The sequence below is a fragment of the Salvelinus fontinalis genome, chromosome 1, assembly GCF_029448725.1.
Source record: "Salvelinus fontinalis isolate EN_2023a chromosome 1, ASM2944872v1, whole genome shotgun sequence".
NCBI classification, from domain to species: Eukaryota; Metazoa; Chordata; class Actinopteri; order Salmoniformes; family Salmonidae; genus Salvelinus; species Salvelinus fontinalis.
In genome coordinates this window covers 15,132,235-15,156,280 of record NC_074665.1, presented here as the reverse complement: position 1 = coordinate 15,156,280, position 24,046 = coordinate 15,132,235, and the positions used below count along the sequence as shown (strand labels likewise).

At 40.1% G+C, this 24,046-nt stretch overlaps 1 protein-coding gene across 2 annotated transcripts in view; it reads right to left on the bottom strand.

The window, feature by feature from the left end:
* Nucleotides 1–1,034: 1,034 nt before the first annotated feature.
* abca5 (ATP-binding cassette, sub-family A (ABC1), member 5) overlaps nt 1,035–24,046 on the bottom strand; it is a 134,057-nt gene continuing 111,045 nt past the window's right edge. For both annotated transcript variants that reach the window (XM_055876307.1, XM_055876386.1), the window contains exons 34-37: nt 7,270–7,422; nt 7,064–7,143; nt 6,896–6,951; nt 1,035–6,758 (exon numbers count right to left, since the gene is read on the bottom strand). In XM_055876307.1, coding sequence (XP_055732282.1) covers nt 6,618–6,758; nt 6,896–6,951; nt 7,064–7,143; nt 7,270–7,422 — 430 coding nt within the window. In that variant the 3' untranslated portion in view covers nt 1,035–6,617. The remainder of the gene's footprint in view (nt 6,759–6,895; nt 6,952–7,063; nt 7,144–7,269; nt 7,423–24,046) is intronic.

Genomic DNA, 24,046 nt, shown 5'->3' with positions numbered 1-24,046 from the left:
GGTAACTGATTTTACAGTTAGTTTTGTAATCCGTTTACATGTAACTGATTAGATGTCATCAGTTACTCTCTAACCATGTTGAAAATATGTGTTGATATCCTACCTGTTTATTGATTATATTTGTATATGGGACAATCCAAATAAAAGTGTGACCGTTTTATTTGTCATATATTGTTGGAGAGGAAAAATGTGTCGTTTTATTAGACAAGTTTAAAAGATTTACGTTTCGGCCTTCTTCAGATTTATTATTGATTCTGAAGAAGGCCAATGAAGGATGAAACGTCAATGTTTTAAACTTGTCTAATAAAAAAACAAAGAAAAATATGGTGAGCGCTGCGCCTTTTCCTGTCCAATGATGTCTACACATTTTTAGGTTGCACCTCCACTCACATTGGAAAGAAGTAGGAGGTACTCAACCAAAATGTTCATATATTGAACATATATTTGTATTGATATCCTATGTTTATTTGTATTGTCATTTAAATTCTAATAAAAATATACATTTGCCCTGCTACTGTAGCAGGCTAAATCGGGCAGTCATGGCATTACTAGGCAGACAGTTTGCTGCGGGTCATTCCAGCGGCAGAGTTTTTTGATGACGTGACTCTTCCTATTCAGTCCCTATTGGGCAAAACATAAACCAAAACACATGCAAAACAAACCGCAAATGCATCCAACAAGTTTGTAGAGTCACAAACTTGATGTAGTCATTGCGTGCAAGTAATATGGGACCAAATACTTAACGTTTGACTACTTTGATACACTAAGTGAATTTGTCCAAATACTTAATACTTACTTCTTCAAATGTGGGGCCTAGATACATAAAGTTATTTGATGTCTAAATGGTAAAACAGATATGTATGAAAATAACCTCAAATAAAATCTGACATTCTAACTCAAATCTAAAATGCTGGAGTATAGAGACAAATAAAATGTTTTCACTTTGCTGTCCAAATACATATGGAAGGGAGTAAAAGCAAAATGCTTACCTGCTCTGGGAATGGGCACCAAAAAAGAGTAAAAGGAAAGCAATCTAATGTTATTAACATTTTACTGCAAGTGACACTAAAGTCCACAGAATAAAGGATGCATTGATATTTTAGTTAACCATGATAGCCTTTATAATAGAACGCTTGTGACAACACATCTAAATATTGCACTTGGGAAAAACATCTTAAAGTAACTGCCAAGTGAAAATCTCACTTAAAAGTTCATATTTAGTTAACTCGTATCCAACTAATGTTGACTTGTCCTATACTCGTTTGTGGCCGAAGCATACATTGGAGAAAAACAAAAACAACCCCACCTCAAACTATCTCAAACAGACCTTTTCAAAAACGCTTACTATTTCCTCATAGAACATGTCATCACATGAATATTTTTGACCGGTATACGCCCACACCATTTTGTTGTTGTTGTACACCCCCATCACTCCGACACAGGAAAGCAGCTTTTTAAGGTAATTTAAAAATAATAATTGGAAGGAAAACCACTTCACTCATATTGTAAGTAATTATAGGTCATACTTCATAGAAATCTGGAACATCTGGGCAGTTACTTTAAAATAGATAAGAATTCAGTGAATGTAGTCCATCTCACCCCATACACAACTCATACAGAATGAAACACAAGACATTCTATTTTCGCTCTATTATAGTGGCGACGATAGCACAAGGCTACATGTGTGCAAAAATAATGGTCAGAGTTAAAAATAAAAATGCTCTCCACTCACACGATAGTGTTAGAGTATGTCAACAGAACAAAGCAATATCTTTAAACATACAGTCAGTGGGGTATTCTAGAAAGAAGGATTATCAGACAACAAATGCTGCCTGTGAGAGGTTGTACTGTATCATCATAAAAATACCAGGAATCACAGAACCATACACAGATTTTTCACCAACAATGCTCAGTAGCAAATACCCTTCGAGAGAGTAAAGTAGAAAACATGCTTTACAAATTTAAAATAAAACCAATTGTAATTAACTTCAGAGGGCAAATTAACAGAAACCCAACAGACCAGTCCTATACCAACATACATTTTCAGATCACTTTCTTTAAAAAAAATATATGAATAGAAAACACAAAACATATATTCCATCAAATGAAGGTCAATGGTGGCAAAACAGGCCTCAGATGCTACTGCATCCTATTTCTTGGGCTTCAACTTCTTCTTTAATTACTTTTCATCAGTTTAAAAGACAACACAATAAGCATAATGAGAAACTAAACCACACACATGACATGGTAGAGACAAAGGAAGCTATGAACAACCACTTTAAGTAACTTGCTCCAACATTATCCAACAACACCTCAATAACCCAACCACCACATTACAAAACTAAGTCACACAGCTCCCCATTAAAATTAACTATGTTATAATAAAAAATCTCCCTTAAAAAGTTGAGACGACGACTATAAAGCTTCTGCACCCCAGGTTGGAGAGATGAGACGTGAGAAAATATCTAGTTCATAGAGAGGGATGGGAGGTGGGTTTATGTTAGAAGGCAAAAAGGGATAAGAGGCATTTTGCTCAATGATTATCACTGCCCGAAATATAATCGCTAGAAGGGACAAAGCCCCTCAGGCCATGGTCTTTTGACCACCTGGAACAGTATATTTCTATGGCCACACCACCCGTAAACAATAAGTGAAGGCCTCATGTTCTCTGTGAATGTTTCTTAATTCAGACTCATGGCCAACAGACTGATATTAAGTCTCAGTATCAGAGAGAGGCTGGCGAGACATCAACAAAGCTGACTCACTGTCATATTTTCTACCACGACACATCTTCGTCGGCAGGATGATATTCTCTACTACGACACGTCTTCTACGGCAGGATGATATTCTCTACTACGACACAATGATATTCTCTACTACGACACGTCTTCTACGGCAGGATGATATTCTCTACTACGACACGTCTTCTATGGAACGATGAACACACACTTCTGTAGAAAATGCAAGCACTCGTGATTTATGCTACAAGAAAACATATCAAATTAGACATAATATTATGCCACTGTACAATATATTTACCTTTAGTGAGACATATAGACAGTTAGGTATTGTAGACAATTTTTAGGGCATCCTGAAATTGTGTTTGCATCTTTGTAAGTATGTGATGCAACTTGCAACCAGAGGGATCATGCGTTTCAAACAATCAAGAATCTACCATGCCGGGCATACGCCCGCATCACAAATAGGGTCAAAAGTACCATCTCAATTTGGAAACCAAGGAAACCAACATCTTCTCTCAGTTCCACCATCCGCACATACTAAGAATTATCTTCTGAACTCCCTTCTGTTCATCTCTTATTCGCTCTTTCAAAGCTCACCTGAATGTCACAAGAAAAAGTTAATATGTTTACTGTTACAATTGTTTAAGTATTGCACCAACACTTAGTGTGCTTCCCTGGAGAGGGTTATATTAGTACTGTAGCAGTCTTATAACAGTAGCCAAACATGAGTCACGCACGCACACACAAATAATAAAATATATCTGTGGTTAAAAGCAGCACCAGAGTGACACAGAGTGAAAACTGAGCTCCTTTCAGTCCAACAGAACCTCAAAAACTCAGTCACCTAGATAAAAGAAGCCTCTTTTTGGAGGCATGATTTTTTCATGCATTCAAAATTCAACACTTTGTCACAAAATACCAATTTTACCAATTCCCAACCTGGCCAAGATAAAATAATCCAAATATTTCATAATAATAAAATAAAAACAAGACCTACTCTTCCAAACAATATTCTTCCAATGGACTGATTCTCTAGGGTTGGTGACTTGGTTCGCATACCAAATGTTTGATGAAGCCAGAGTGCTACATGCACTGACGTGCATTTAAGATACTACATTACCAAGCTATCATTCCTATTCAGACACTAAAGTATTGTAGGAGTGGAAGGCCACTGGGCAGTGTGAGCATATGTCCTAAACTCTCCACCCTAAACCCTCCATACTAAACCTTACACTTGTGCCTTTTATAACATCACTACAATACTGACCATCTTCTCCTTATTTATGCATAATTCTTCCTCTCAGACAAGCATGTTAAGTCACTCAAAAGCAGGCCTCTTTCTTCTTGCCTATGAGAACTGGGGAGAGCTGTGTTTATAGTATACAATGGGCCTGAACAACACTAAAATGCATGCTGGTGTAGAGGAGACACAGTACTCACAGTGCCCCACAGAAACACAGAGGAAATGGCACCCTATTCCCTATATAGTGCACTACTTTTGACCAGAGAAAGTAGTGAATATTGTGCCATTTTAGATGCAGCCAGAGAGAAACATACAGTAACAGCAGCAAACCCTTAGTGCAGAAGAGGCAGAGGCAGAGTGAGGTGTGGTTTTCTTCCCACCCACCAGAGGGCGATGCAGGGGAGAGGGACTGGAGCTCCAGTTCTGCTGGGTTTCCTCTTTTGCAAAAAAAAAAGGCCACTCCATCTGCCAGTAACTCTGTCTGTACTGGAGATCTGTCAGTTGATCTGTCAGTAGTTGATCTGTCAGTTGATCTGTCAGTAGTTGATCTGTACTGGAGATCTGTCAGTTGATCTGTACTCACGTTCAGAACAAGCAACCTACACAACTACGACACAAATAGTCCACATCATGCTACAGACGCTAAAAGCACCTCAGTGTCAACGTGTTAGGTTAGGAGTGTGTGAGTAAATAGGGATGTACTGCTTTGGTTCTAGTGGATCTAGAGCCAGAACTGGATTGGTGTTGTTATAAAACACAAAGTTTCACAAACACGGTGGAAGACACGAGCAAACACACTTACTGCACTGCACTGATTCCCCATGGATAATCTTGTTCACTAGACACTTCTAATTTGCCTAGGGAAGAGGTTACCCCAGGTATGGAAATGGATGGAAAGTAAAAGGAATCAATAAATACTAGATATATAAATAACAGTTCAAAAGTTTGGGGTCACTTAGAAATGTCCTTGTTTTTGAAAGAAAATAACATTTTTTGTCCATTAAAATAACATAAAATTGATCAGAAATACAGTGTAGACATTGTTAATGTTGTAAATGAGTATTGTAGCTGGAAACGGCAGATTTTTAATGGAATATCTACATAGGCGTACAGAGGCCCATTATCAGCAACCATCACTCCTGTGTTCCAATGGCACGTTGTGTTAGCTAATCCAAGTTTATAATTTTAAAAGGCTAATTGATCATTAGAAAACCCTTTTGCAATTATTTTAGCACAGCTGAAAACTGTTGTTCTGATTAAAGAAGCAATAAAACCGGCCTTCTTTAGACTAGTTGGGTATCTGGAGCATCAGCATTTGTGGGTTCGATTACAGGCTCAAAATGGTCTCATACAACGCTGTGTACTACTCCCTTTACAGAACAGCGCAAACTGTCTCTAACAAAGAATAGAAAGAGGAGTGGGAGGCGCCGGTGCACAACTGAGCAAGAGGACAAGTACATTAGAGTGTCTAGTTTGAGAAACAGACGACACACAAAAGCCCTCAACTGGCAGCTTCATTAAATAGTACCCGCAAAACACCAGTCTCAACGTCAACAGTGAAGAGGCGACCCCGGGATGCTGGCCTTCTAGGCAGAGTTGCAAAGAAAAAGCCATATCTCAGACTGACCAATAAAAATAAAATATTAAGATGTGCAAAAGAACACAGACACTGGACAGAGGAACTCTGCCTAGGTTTTCAATCAAAACAAGGACATTTCTCAGTGACCCCAAACTTTTGTATATAGTTCTTATATATATATATATATATATATATATATATATATATATATATATATATATATATATATATATATATATATAAGAATATCTATATTTATAAACTGGGTGGTTCGAGCCCTGAATGCTGATTGGCTGACAGCGGCGGTATATCAGACCGTATACTACAGGTATGACAAAACATTTATTTTTACTGCTCTAATTAGGTTGGTAACCAGTTTATAATAGCAATAAGGTGCCTCGGGTTTTGTGGTATATGGCAAATATACCATGGCTAAGGGCTGTGTCCAGGCACTCCGCGATGAGTAATGCATAAGAATAGCCCTTAGCCGTGGTATATTGGCCATATACCACACCTCCTCGGGCCTTATTGCTTAAATATACATATCCATATATACCAACTCGCTGTGAATTCAGATAAAAAATCAGATAAAACCTATTAAAAAAACAGAGTAGGTATTAGTCGTATCAGTGCGTCATCAGAGGAGGGAGATTCTGGTTGGGTGGAGTGGAGCAGGCCCCTTGGTTAGTCAGTGCAAAGGTCAGAAAACACACAGTAGTTCGGACAACTCACACACCTCAGCCCCAGAGAGACTTCCCATCCCAAACACACACACAGTTCAGTTGCTAGCCCTCCAGGGCCATGTTCATAGGGGCATCCATCTGTCCTGTGACGCCCATCTTGTCCTATTAGTTTGGGCTGGTGGTGGGTGGTTGTGTGAGCCGTGAGGTGAGGGGTGAGTGCATTGCCAGGGCTGGCATAGCCTGTGCCATAGTAAACTCGTTTCCAGCCTCTTTAGGCTGGGGACGAGGTTAGTGCCATGTGGGCAGGGATAATGGGAGCCCAGAGACTGTGCCGGCCACAGACAGCGAGCCCCCCTTCCCCCCAGTAGAGCTCAGAGCTGGTGCACAATGCTGTCTGTGTGGTTGACAGGCACAGGGCCGTCCTGGCGGAGCCGCTGCCACTGGAACGTGGTGCTGAGGGAACCCACCTCTTCCTCCTCGTTCTCCTGCTCCTTAGCAAACTCCATGAAGACCTGAGAGATGGGGTGAGAGAGAGAGCAAGAGAGAGACTAGCTAAGACAAATAGTCAGGAAGTGGATGGAGTTTGCATTGCAGTTGATGTAACATCATCACATGAAATTCAAGGTAAGGTTCACAAATGAGTACTTACCTGCTCTAAGGTTGATTGTGAAAAGTTGTACTCTTCAAAGTTGAAGGCTTGCTTAGCTGGAGGCAGGGGAGAGCAGAAAACATTAGAACACAATGCATTTTGCCTAAATTGTAACTGATCAATGAAACATGAGGCAGATGGTCAGAGAGTGATCACACACACACTCACCACTCTCTAGCTGAGAGAAGGACTTGGCCAGTGACTTGACATCCTCCATGGGGATCTTGTAAACCATCAGGGTGGCAAAGCTGCAAGACAGAGGCAGCAGGCTTTAGCATGTCATCACACACACACACACACACACACACACACACACACACACACACACACACACACACACACACACACACACACACACCTCTGCTCTGACTCACCTCTCCTGTCTTGCAGCGTGAGGGAAGATTCGACGGATCTCCTTGTGGAGCAGTGCCACTTGTTGGAGCCCAGTCAGCTCCTCTCTCAGCTTCACTTCCAGGCTGTAGCCACGCCCATACTTCCCCTTCAGGTGCTGGATAGACCCAATACACCTGAGAGACAGAGACACATCATCATTATCATCATCACAACTACATAGACTCAATACACCTGAGACACATCATCATCATCATCACAACTACATAGACCCAATACACCTGAGACACATCATCATCATCATCATCACAACTACATAGACCCAATACACCTGAGACACATCATCATCATCATCACAACTATATAGACCCAATACACCTGAGACACATCATCATCATCATCACAACTACATAGACCCGATACACCTGAGACACATCATCATCATCACAACTACATAGACTCAATACACCTGAGACACATCATCATCATCATCACAACTACATAGACCCGATACACCTGAGACACATCATCATCATCACAACTACATAGACTCAATACACCTGAGACACATCATCATCATCACAACTACATAGACCCGATACACCTGAGACACATCATCATCATCATCATCACAACAACATAGACTCAATACACCTGAGACACATCATCATCATCATCACAACTATATAGACCCAATACACCTGAGACACATCATCATCATCATCACAACTACATAGACCCGATACACCTGAGACACATCATCATCATCACAACTACATAGACCCAATACACCTGAGACACATCATCATCATCATCATCACAACTACATAGACCCAATACACCTGAGACACATCATCATCATCATCATCACAACTACATAGACCCAATACACCTGAGACACATCATCATCATCATCACAACTATATAGACCCAATACACCTGAGACACATCATCATCATCATCACAACTACATAGACCCGATACACCTGAGACACATCATCATCATCACAACTACATAGACTAAATACACCTGAGACACATCATCATCATCATCACAACTACATAGACCCGATACACCTGAGACACATCATCATCATCACAACTACATAGACTCAATACACCTGAGACACATCATCATCATCATCACAACTACATAGACCCAATACACCTGAGAGACATCATCATCATCATCACAACTACATAGACCTAATACACCTGAGACACATCATCATCATCATCACAACTACATAGACCTAATACACCTGAGACACATAATCATCATCACAACTACATACACCTGAGACACATCATCATCATCAACACAACTACATAGACCCAATACACCTGAGAGACATCATCATCATCATCACAACTACATAGACCTAATACACCTGAGACACATCATCATCATCACAACTACATACACCTGAGACACATCATCATCATCATCACAACTACATAGACCCAATACACCTGAGAGACATCATCATCATCATCACAACTACATAGACCTAATACACCTGAGACACATCATCATCATCATCACAACTACATACACCTGAGACACATCATCATCATCATCACAACTACATAGACCAATACACCTGAGACACATCATCATCATCATCACAACTACATAGACCCAATACACCTGAGACACATCATCATCATCATCACAACTACATAGACCCAATACACCTGAGACACATCATCATCATCATCACAACTACATAGACCCGATACACATCATCATCATCATCACAACTACATAGACCCAATACACCTGAGACACATCATCATCATCATCACAACTACATAGACCCAATACACCTGAGACACATCATCATCATCATCATCACAACTACATAGACCCAATACACCTGAGACACACCATCATCATCATCATCACAACTACATAGACCCAATACACCTGAGACACATCATCATCATCATCACAACTACATAGACCCAATAGACCTGAGAAACATCATCATCATCATCACAACTACATAGACCCAATACACCTGAGACACATCATCATCATCATCACAACTACATACACCCAATACACCTGAGACACATCATCATCATCATCACAACTACATAGACTCAATACACCTGAGACACATCATCATCATCATCACAACTACATAGACCCAATAGACCTGAGACACATCATCATCATCACAACTACATAGACTCAATACACCTGAGACACATCATCATCATCATCACAACTATATAGACCCAATACACCTGAGACACATCATCATCATCACAACTACATAGACCCAATACACCTGAGACAAATCATCATCCTCATCATCACAACTACATACACCTGAGACACATCATCATCATCACAACTACATAGACCCAATACACCTGAGACACATCATCATCATCATCATCATCACAACTACATAGACCTGAGACACATCATCATCACAACTACATAGACCCAATACACCTGAGACACATCATCATCATCATCACAACTACATAGACCCAATACACCTGAGACACATCATCATCATCACAACTACATAGACTCAATACACCTGAGACACATCATCATCATCACCATCACAACTACATAGACCCGATACACCTGAGACACATCATCATCATCATCATCATCATCATCATCACAACTACATAGACCCAATACACCTGAGACACATCATCATCATCACAACTACATAGACCCAATACACCTGAGACACATCATCATCATCATCATCATCATCATCATCACAACTACATAGACTCAATACACCTGAGACACATCATCATCATCACCATCACAACTACATAGACCCAATACACCTGAGACACATCATCATCATCATCATCACAACTACATAGACCCAATACACCTGAGACACATCATCATCATCATCACAACTACATAGACCCAATACACCTGAGACACATCATCATCATCATCATCACAACTACATAGACCCAATACACCTGAGACACATCATCATCATCATCATCACAACTACATAGACCCGATACACCTGAGACACATCATCATCACAACTACATAGACCCGATACACCTGAGACACATCATCATCATCATCACAACTACATAGACCCAATACACCTGAGACACATCATCATCATCATCACAACTACATAGACCCAATACACCTGAGACACATCATCATCATCATCATCACAACTACATAGACCCGATACACCTGAGACACATCATCATCACAACTACATAGACCCGATACACCTGAGACACATCATCATCATCATCACAACTACATAGACTCAATACACCTGAGACACATCATCATCATCATCACAACTACATAGACCCAATACACCTGAGACACATCATCATCACAACTACATAGACCCAATACACCTGAGACACATCATCATCATCATCACAACTACATAGACCCGATACACATCATCATCATCATCACAACTACATAGACCCAATACACCTGAGACACATCATCATCATCATCACAACTACATAGACCCAATACACCTGAGACACATCATCATCATCATCATCACAACTACATAGACCCAATACACCTGAGACACACCATCATCATCATCATCACAACTACATAGACCCAATACACCTGAGACACATCATCATCATCATCACAACTACATAGACCCAATAGACCTGAGACACATCATCATCATCATCACAACTACATAGACCCAATACACCTGAGACACATCATCATCATCATCACAACTACATACACCCAATACACCTGAGACACATCATCATCATCATCACAACTACATAGACTCAATACACCTGAGACACATCATCATCATCATCACAACTACATAGACTCAATACACCTGAGACACATCATCATCATCATCACAACTATATAGACCCAATACACCTGAGACACATCATCATCATCACAACTACATAGACCCAATACACCTGAGACACATCATCATCATCCTCATCATCACAACTACATACACCTGAGACACATCATCATCATCACAACTACATAGACCCAATACACCTGAGACACATCATCATCACAACTACATAGACCCAATACACCTGAGACACATCATCATCATCATCATCACAACTACATAGACCCGATACACCTGAGACACATCATCATCATCATCACAACTACATAGACCCAATACACCTGAGACACATCATCATCATCATCATCATCACAACTACATAGACCCAATACACCTGAGACACATCATCATCATCACAACTACATAGACCCAATACACCTGAGACACATCATCATCATCATCACAACTACATAGACCCAATACACCTGAGACACATCATCATCATCATCACAACTACATAGACCCAATACACCTGAGACACATCATCATCACAACTACATAGACCCAATACACCTGAGACACATCATCATCATCACAACTACATAGACCCAATACACCTGAGACACATCATCATCATCATCACAACTACATAGACCCAATACACCTGAGACACATCATCATCATCATCACAACTACATAGACCCAATACACCTGAGACACATCATCATCATCATCACAACTACATAGACCCGATACACCTGAGACACATCATCATCATCACAACTACATAGACTCAATACACCTGAGACACATCATCATCATCATCATCACAACTACATAGACTCAATACACCTGAGACACATCATCATCATCATCACAACTACATAGACCCAATACACCTGAGAGACATCATCATCATCATCACAACTACATAGACCTAATACACCTGAGACACATCATCATCATCATCATCACAACTACATAGACCTAATACACCTGAGACACATCATCATCATCATCACAACTACATACACCTGAGACACATCATCATCATCATCACAACTACATAGACCCAATACACCTGAGACATCATCATCATCATCACAACTACATAGACCTAATACACCTGAGACACATCATCATCATCACAACTACATACACCTGAGACACATCATCATCATCATCACAACTACATAGACCCAATACACCTGAGAGACATCATCATCATCATCACAACTACATAGACCTAATACACCTGAGACACATCATCATCATCATCACAACTACATACACCTGAGACACATCATCATCATCATCACAACTACATAGACCAATACACCTGAGACACATCATCATCATCATCACAACTACATAGACCCAATACACCTGAGACACATCATCATCATCATCACAACTACATAGACCCAATACACCTGAGACACATCATCATCACAACTACATAGACCAATACACCTGAGACACATCATCATCATCATCATCATCACAACTACATAGACCCAATACACCTGAGACACATCATCATCATCATCACAACTACATAGACTCAATACACCTGAGACACATCATCATCATCATCATCATCACAACTACATAGACCCAATACACCTGAGACACATCATGATCATCATCACAACTACATAGACCCGATACACATCATCATCATCATCACAACTACATAGACCCAATACACCTGAGACACATCATCATCATCACAACTACATAGACCCAATACACCTGAGACACATCATCATCATCATCACAACTACATACACCCAATACACCTGAGACACATCATCATCATCATCACAACTACATAGACTCAATACACCTGAGACACATCATCATCATCATCACAACTACATAGACCCAATTGACCTGAGACACATCATCATCATCACAACTACATAGACTCAATACACCTGAGACACATCATCATCATCACAACTACATAGACCCAATACACCTGAGACACATCATCATCATCATCACAACTACATACACCTGAGACACATCATCATCATCATCATCACAACTACATAGACCTGAGACACATCATCATCACAACTACATAGACCCAATACACCTGAGACACATCATCATCATCATCACAACTACATAGACCCAATACACCTGAGACACATCATCATCATCATCACAACTACATAGACCCAATACACCTGAGACACATCATCATCACAACTACATAGACCCAATACACCTGAGACACATCATCATCATCACAACTACATAGACCCAATACACCTGAGACACATCATCATCATCATCACAACTACATAGACCCAATACACCTGAGACACATCATCATCATCATCACAACTACATAGACCCAATACACCTGAGACACATCATCATCATCATCACAACTACATAGACCCGATACACCTGAGACACATCATCATCATCACAACTACATAGACCCGATACACCTGAGACACATCATCATCATCACAACTACATAGACTCAATACACCTGAGACACATCATCATCATCATCATCACAACTACATAGACTCAATACACCTGAGACACATCATCATCATCATCACAACTACATAGACCCAATACACCTGAGAGACATCATCATCATCATCACAACTACATAGACCTAATACACCTGAGACACATCATCATCATCATCATCACAACTACATAGACCTAATACACCTGAGACACATCATCATCATCATCACAACTACATACACCTGAGACACATCATCATCATCATCACAACTACATAGACCCAATACACCTGAGAGACATCATCATCATCATCACAACTACATAGACCTAATACACCTGAGACACATCATCATCATCACAACTACATACACCTGAGACACATCATCATCATCATCACAACTACATAGACCCAATACACCTGAGAGACATCATCATCATCACAACTACATAGACCTAATACACCTGAGACACATCATCATCATCATCACAACTACATACACCTGAGACACATCATCATCATCATCACAACTACATAGACCAATACACCTGAGACACATCATCATCATCATCACAACTACATAGACCCAATACACCTGAGACACATCATCATCATCATCACAACTACATAGACCCAATACACCTGAGACACATCATCATCACAACTACATAGACCAATACACCTGAGACACATCATCATCATCATCATCATCACAACTACATAGACCCAATACACCTGAGACACATCATCATCATCATCACAACTACATAGACTCAATACACCTGAGACACATCATCATCATCATCATCATCACAACTACATAGACCCAATACACCTGAGACACATCATGATCATCATCACAACTACATAGACCCGATACACATCATCATCATCATCACAACTACATAGACCCAATACACCTGAGACACATCATCATCATCACAACTACATAGACCCAATACACCTGAGACACATCATCATCATCATCACAACTACATACACCCAATACACCTGAGACACATCATCATCATCATCACAACTACATAGACTCAATACACCTGAGACACATCATCATCATCATCACAACTACATAGACCCAATTGACCTGAGACACATCATCATCATCACAACTACATAGACTCAATACACCTGAGACACATCATCATCATCACAACTACATAGACCCAATACACCTGAGACACATCATCATCATCATCACAACTACATACACCTGAGACACATCATCATCATCATCATCACAACTACATAGACCTGAGACACATCATCATCACAACTACATAGACCCAATACACCTGAGACACATCATCATCATCATCACAACTACATAGACCCAATACACCTGAGACACATCATCATCATCACAACTACATAGACTCAATACACCTGAGACACATCATCATCATCACCATCACAACTACATAGACCCGATACACCTGAGACACATCATCATCATCATCATCATCATCATCATCACAACTACATAGACCCAATACACCTGAGACACATAATCATCATCATCATCACAACTACATAGACCCAATACATCTGAGACACATCATCATCATCATCATCATCATCATCATCATCATCATCATCATCATCACAACTACATAGACTCAATACACCTGAGACACATCATCATCATCACCATCACAACTACATAGACCCAATACACCTGAGACACATCATCATCATCATCATCACAACTACATAGACCCAATACACCTGAGACACATCATCATCATCATCACAACTACATAGACCCAATACACCTGAGACACATCATCATCATCATCATCACAACTACATAGACCCAATACACCTGAGACACATCATCATCATCATCATCACAACTACATAGACCCGATACACCTGAGACACATCATCATCACAACTACATAGACCCGATACACCTGAGACACATCATCATCATCATCACAACTACATAGACCCAATACACCTGAGACACATCATCATCATCATCACAACTACATAGACCCGATACACCTGAGACACATCATCATCATCATCACAACTACATAGACCCAATACACCTGAGACACATCATCATCACAACTACATAGACCCAATTCACCTGAGACACATCATCATCACAACTACATAGACCCAATACACCTGAGAGACATCATCATCATCATCACAACTACATAGACCTAATACACCTGAGACACATCATCATCATCATCACAACTACATACACCTGAGACACATCATCATCATCATCACAACTACATAGACCCAATACACCTGAGAGACATCATCATCATCATCACAACTACATAGACCTAATACACCTGAGACACATCATCATCATCATCACAACTACATACACCTGAGACACATCATCATCATCATCACAACTACATAGACCAATACACCTGAGACACATCATCATCATCATCACAACTACATAGACCCAATACACCTGAGACACATCATCATCATCATCACAACTACATAGACCCAATACACCTGAGACACATCATCATCACAACTACATAGACCCAATACACCTGAGACACATCATCATCATCATCACAACTACATACACCCAATACACCTGAGACACATCATCATCATCATCACAACTACATAGACTCAATACACCTGAGACACATCATCATCATCATCACAACTACATAGACCCAATAGACCTGAGACACATCATCATCATCACAACTACATAGACTCAATACACCTGAGACACATCATCATCATCACAACTACATAGACCCAATACACCTGAGACACATCATCATCATCATCACAACTACATACACCTGAGACACATCATCATCATCATCATCACAACTACATAGACCTGAGACACATCATCATCACAACTACATAGACCCAATACACCTGAGACACATCATCATCATCATCACAACTACATAGACCCAATACACCTGAGACACATCATCATCATCACAACTACATAGACTCAATACACCTGAGACACATCATCATCATCACCATCACAACTACATAGACCCGATACACCTGAGACACATCATCATCATCATCATCATCATCATCACAACTACATAGACCCAATACACCTGAGACACATAATCATCATCATCATCACAACTACATAGACCCAATACACCTGACACATCATCATCATCATCATCATCATCATCATCATCATCATCATCATCATCATCATCATCATCATCATCATCACAACTACATAGACTCAATACACCTGAGACACATCATCATCATCACCATCACAACTACATAGACCCAATACACCTGAGACACATCATCATCATCATCATCACAACTACATAGACCCAATACACCTGAGACACATCATCATCATCATCACAACTACATAGACCCAATACACCTGAGACACATCATCATCATCATCATCACAACTACATAGACCCAATACACCTGAGACACATCATCATCATCATCATCACAACTACATAGACCCGATACACCTGAGACACATCATCATCACAACTACATAGACCCGATACACCTGAGACACATCATCATCATCATCACAACTACATAGACCCAATACACCTGAGACACATCATCATCACAACTACATAGACCCAATACACCTGAGACACATCATCATCACAACTACATAGACCCAATACACCTGAGACACATCATCATCACAACTACATAGACCCAATACACCTGAGACACATCATCATCACAACTACATAGACCCAATACACCTGAGACACATCATCATCATCATCATCACAACTACATAGACCCAATACACCTGAGACACATCATCACAACTACATAGACCCAATACACCTGAGACACATCATCATCATCACAACTACATAGACTCAATACACCTGAGACACATCATCATCATCACAACTACATAGACCCAATACACCTGAGACACATCATCATCATCATCACAACTACATAGACCCAATACACCTGAGACACATCATCATCATCATCACAACTACATAGACCCAATACACCTGAGACACATCATCATCATCACAACTACATAGACCCAATACACCTGACACATCATCATCATCATCACAACTACATAGACCCAATACACCTGAGACACATCATCATCATCATCATCACAACTACATAGACCCAATACACCTGAGACACATCATCATCATCATCACAACTACATAGACCCAATACACCTGAGACACATCATCATCATCACAACTACATAGACTCAATACACCTGAGACACATCATCATCATCACAACTACATAGACCCAATACACCTGAGACACATCATCATCATCACAACTACATAGACCCAATACACCTGAGACACATCATCATCATCACAACTACATAGACCCAATACACCTGAGACACATCATCATCACAACTACATAGACCCAATACACCTGAGACACATCATCATCATCATCACAACTACATAGACCCGATACACATCATCATCATCATCACAACTACATAGACCCAATACACCTGAGACACATCATCATCATCATCACAACTACATAGACCCAATACACCTGAGACACATCATCATCATCATCATCATCACAACTACATAGACCCAATACACCTGAGACACACCATCATCATCATCATCACAACTACATAGACCCAATACACCTGAGACACATCATCATCATCATCACAACTACATAGACCCAATAGACCTGAGACACATCATCATCATCATCACAACTACATAGACCCAATACACCTGAGACACATCATCATCATCATCACAACTACATACACCCAATACACCTGAGACACATCATCATCATCATCACAACTACATAGACTCAATACACCTGAGACACATCATCATCATCATCACAACTACATAGACTCAATACACCTGAGACACATCATCATCATCATCACAACTATATAGACCCAATACACCTGAGACACATCATCATCATCACAACTACATAGACCCAATACACCTGAGACACATCATCATCATCCTCATCATCACAACTACATACACCTGAGACACATCATCATCATCACAACTACATAGACCCAATACACCTGAGACACATCATCATCACAACTACATAGACCCAATACACCTGAGACACATCATCATCATCATCATCACAACTACATAGACCCGATACACCTGAGACACATCATCATCATCATCACAACTACATAGACCCAATACACCTGAGACACATCATCATCATCATCACAACTACATAGACCCAATACACCTGAGACACATCATCATCACAACTACATAGACCCAATACACCTGAGACACATCATCATCATCACAACTACATAGACCCAATACACCTGAGACACATCATCATCATCATCACAACTACATAGACCCAATACACCTGAGACACATCATCATCACAACTACATAGACCCAATACACCTGAGACACATCATCATCATCATCACAACTACATAGACCCAATACACCTGAGACACATCATCATCATCATCACAACTACATAGACCCAATACACCTGAGACACATCATCATCATCATCACAACTACATAGACCCAATACACCTGAGACACATCATCATCATCATCACAACTACATAGACCCGATACACCTGAGACACATCATCATCATCACAACTACATAGACTCAATACACCTGAGACACATCATCATCATCATCATCACAACTACATAGACTCAATACACCTGAGACACATCATCATCATCATCACAACTACATAGACCCAATACACCTGAGAGACATCATCATCATCATCACAACTACATAGACCTAATACACCTGAGACACATCATCATCATCATCATCACAACTACATAGACCTAATACACCTGAGACACATCATCATCATCATCACAACTACATACACCTGAGACACATCATCATCATCATCACAACTACATAGACCCAATACACCTGAGAGACATCATCATCATCATCACAACTACATAGACCTAATACACCTGAGACACATCATCATCATCACAACTACATACACCTGAGACACATCATCATCATCATCACAACTACATAGACCCAATACACCTGAGAGACATCATCATCATCATCACAACTACATAGACCTAATACACCTGAGACACATCATCATCATCATCACAACTACATACACCTGAGACACATCATCATCATCATCACAACTACATAGACCAATACACCTGAGACACATCATCATCATCATCACAACTACATAGACCCAATACACCTGAGACACATCATCATCATCATCACAACTACATAGACCCAATACACCTGAGACACATCATCATCACAACTACATAGACCAATACACCTGAGACACATCATCATCATCATCATCATCACAACTACATAGACCCAATACACCTGAGACACATCATCATCATCATCACAACTACATAGACTCAATACACCTGAGACACATCATCATCATCATCATCATCACAACTACATAGACCCAATACACCTGAGACACATCATCATCATCATCACAACTACATAGACTCAATACACCTGAGACACATCATCATCATCATCACAACTACATAGACCCAATACACCTGAGACACATCATGATCATCATCACAACTACATAGACCCGATACACATCATCATCATCATCATCACAACTACATAGACCCAATACACCTGAGACACATCATCATCATCACAACTACATAGACCCAATACACCTGAGACACATCATCATCATCATCACAACTACATACACCCAATACACCTGAGACACATCATCATCATCATCACAACTACATAGACTCAATACACCTGAGACACATCATCATCATCATCACAACTACATAGACCCAATAGACCTGAGACACATCATCATCATCACAACTACATAGACTCAATACACCTGAGACACATCATCATCATCACAACTACATAGACCCAATACACCTGAGACACATCATCATCATCATCACAACTACATACACCTGAGACACATCATCATCATCATCATCACAACTACATAGACCTGAGACACATCATCATCACAACTACATAGACCCAATACACCTGAGACACATCATCATCATCATCACAACTACATAGACCCAATACACCTGAGACACATCATCATCATCACAACTACATAGACTCAATACACCTGAGACACATCATCATCATCACCATCACAACTACATAGACCCGATACACCTGAGACACATCATCATCATCATCATCATCATCATCATCATCATCACAACTACATAGACCCAATACACCTGAGACACATAATCATCATCATCATCACAACTACATAGACCCAATACACCTGAGACACATCATCATCATCATCATCATCATCATCATCACAACTACATAGACTCAATACACCTGAGACACATTATCATCATCACCATCACAACTACATAGACCCAATACACCTGAGACACATCATCATCATCATCATCACAACTACATAGACCCAATACACCTGAGACACATCATCATCATCATCACAACTACATAGACCCAATACACCTGAGACACATCATCATCATCATCATCACAACTACATAGACCCAATACACCTGAGACACATCATCATCATCATCACAACTACATAGACCCAATACACCTGAGACACATCATCATCATCATCATCACAACTACATAGACCCAATACACCTGAGACACATCATCATCATCATCATCACAACTACATAGACCCGATACACCTGAGACACATCATCATCACAACTACATAGACCCGATACACCTGAGACACATCATCATCATCATCACAACTACATAGACCCAATACACCTGAGACACATCATCATCATCATCACAACTACATAGACCCGATACACCTGAGACACATCATCATCATCATCACAACTACATAGACCCAATACACCTGAGACACATCATCATCACAACTACATAGACCCAATACACCTGAGACACATCATCATCACAACTACATAGACCCAATACACCTGAGAGACATCATCATCATCATCACAACTACATAGACCTAATACACCTGAGACACATCATCATCATCATCATCACAACTACATACACCTGAGACACATCATCATCATCATCACAACTACATAGACCCAATACACCTGAGAGACATCATCATCATCATCACAACTACATAGACCTAATACACCTGAGACACATCATCATCATCATCACAACTACATACACCTGAGACACATCATCATCATCATCACAACTACATAGACCAATACACCTGAGACACATCATCATCATCATCACAACTACATAGACCCAATACACCTGAGACACATCATCATCATCATCACAACTACATAGACCCAATACACCTGAGACACATCATCATCACAACTACATAGACCCAATACACCTGAGACACATCATCATCATCATCACAACTACATACACCCAATACACCTGAGACACATCATCATCATCATCACAACTACATAGACTCAATACACCTGAGACACATCATCATCATCATCACAACTACATAGACCCAATAGACCTGAGACACATCATCATCATCACAACTACATAGACTCAATACACCTGAGACACATCATCATCATCACAACTACATAGACCCAATACACCTGAGACACATCATCATCATCATCACAACTACATACACCTGAGACACATCATCATCATCATCATCACAACTACATAGACCTGAGACACATCATCATCACAACTACATAGACCCAATACACCTGAGACACATCATCATCATCATCACAACTACATAGACCCAATACACCTGAGACACATCATCATCATCACAACTACATAGACTCAATACACCTGAGACACATCATCATCATCACCATCACAACTACATAGACCCGATACACCTGAGACACATCATCATCATCATCATCATCATCATCATCATCATCACAACTACATAGACCCAATACACCTGAGACACATAATCATCATCATCATCACAACTACATAGACCCAATACACCTGACACATCATCATCATCATCATCATCATCATCATCATCATCATCATCATCATCATCACAACTACATAGACTCAATACACCTGAGACACATCATCATCATCACCATCACAACTACATAGACCCAATACACCTGAGACACATCATCATCATCATCATCACAACTACATAGACCCAATACACCTGAGACACATCATCATCATCATCACAACTACATAGACCCAATACACCTGAGACACATCATCATCATCATCATCACAACTACATAGACCCAATACACCTGAGACACATCATCATCATCATCATCACAACTACATAGACCCGATACACCTGAGACACATCATCATCACAACTACATAGACCCGATACACCTGAGACACATCATCATCATCATCACAACTACATAGACCCAATACACCTGAGACACATCATCATCATCATCACAACTACATAGACCCGATACACCTGAGACACATCATCATCATCATCACAACTACATAGACCCAATACACCTGAGACACATCATCATCACAACTACATAGACCCAATACACCTGAGACACATCATCATCACAACTACATAGACCCAATACACCTGAGACACATCATCATCACAACTACATAGACCCAATACACCTGAGACACATCATCATCACAACTACATAGACCCAATACACCTGAGACACATCATCATCATCATCATCACAACTACATAGACCCAATACACCTGAGACACATCATCATCATCATCACAACTACATAGACCCAATACACCTGAGACACATCATCATCATCACAACTACATAGACTCAATACACCTGAGACACATCATCATCATCACAACTACATAGACCCAATACACCTGAGACACATCATCATCATCATCACAACTACATAGACCCAATACACCTGAGACACATCATCATCACAACTACATAGACCCAATACACCTGAGACACATCATCATCATCACAACTACATAGACCCAATACACCTGACACATCATCATCATCATCACAACTACATAGACCCAATACACCTGAGACACATCATCATCATCATCATCACAACTACATAGACCCAATACACCTGAGACACATCATCATCATCATCACAACTACATAGACCCAATACACCTGAGACACATCATCATCATCACAACTACATAGACTCAATACACCTGAGACACATCATCATCATCACAGCTACATAGACCCAATACACCTGAGACACATCATCATCATCACAACTACATAGACCCAATACACCTGAGACACATCATCATCACAACTACATAGACCCAATACACCTGAGACACATCATCATCATCATCACAACTACATAGACCCGATACACATCATCATCATCATCACAACTACATAGACCCAATACACCTGAGACACATCATCATCATCATCACAACTACATAGACCCAATACACCTGAGACACATCATCATCATCATCATCAT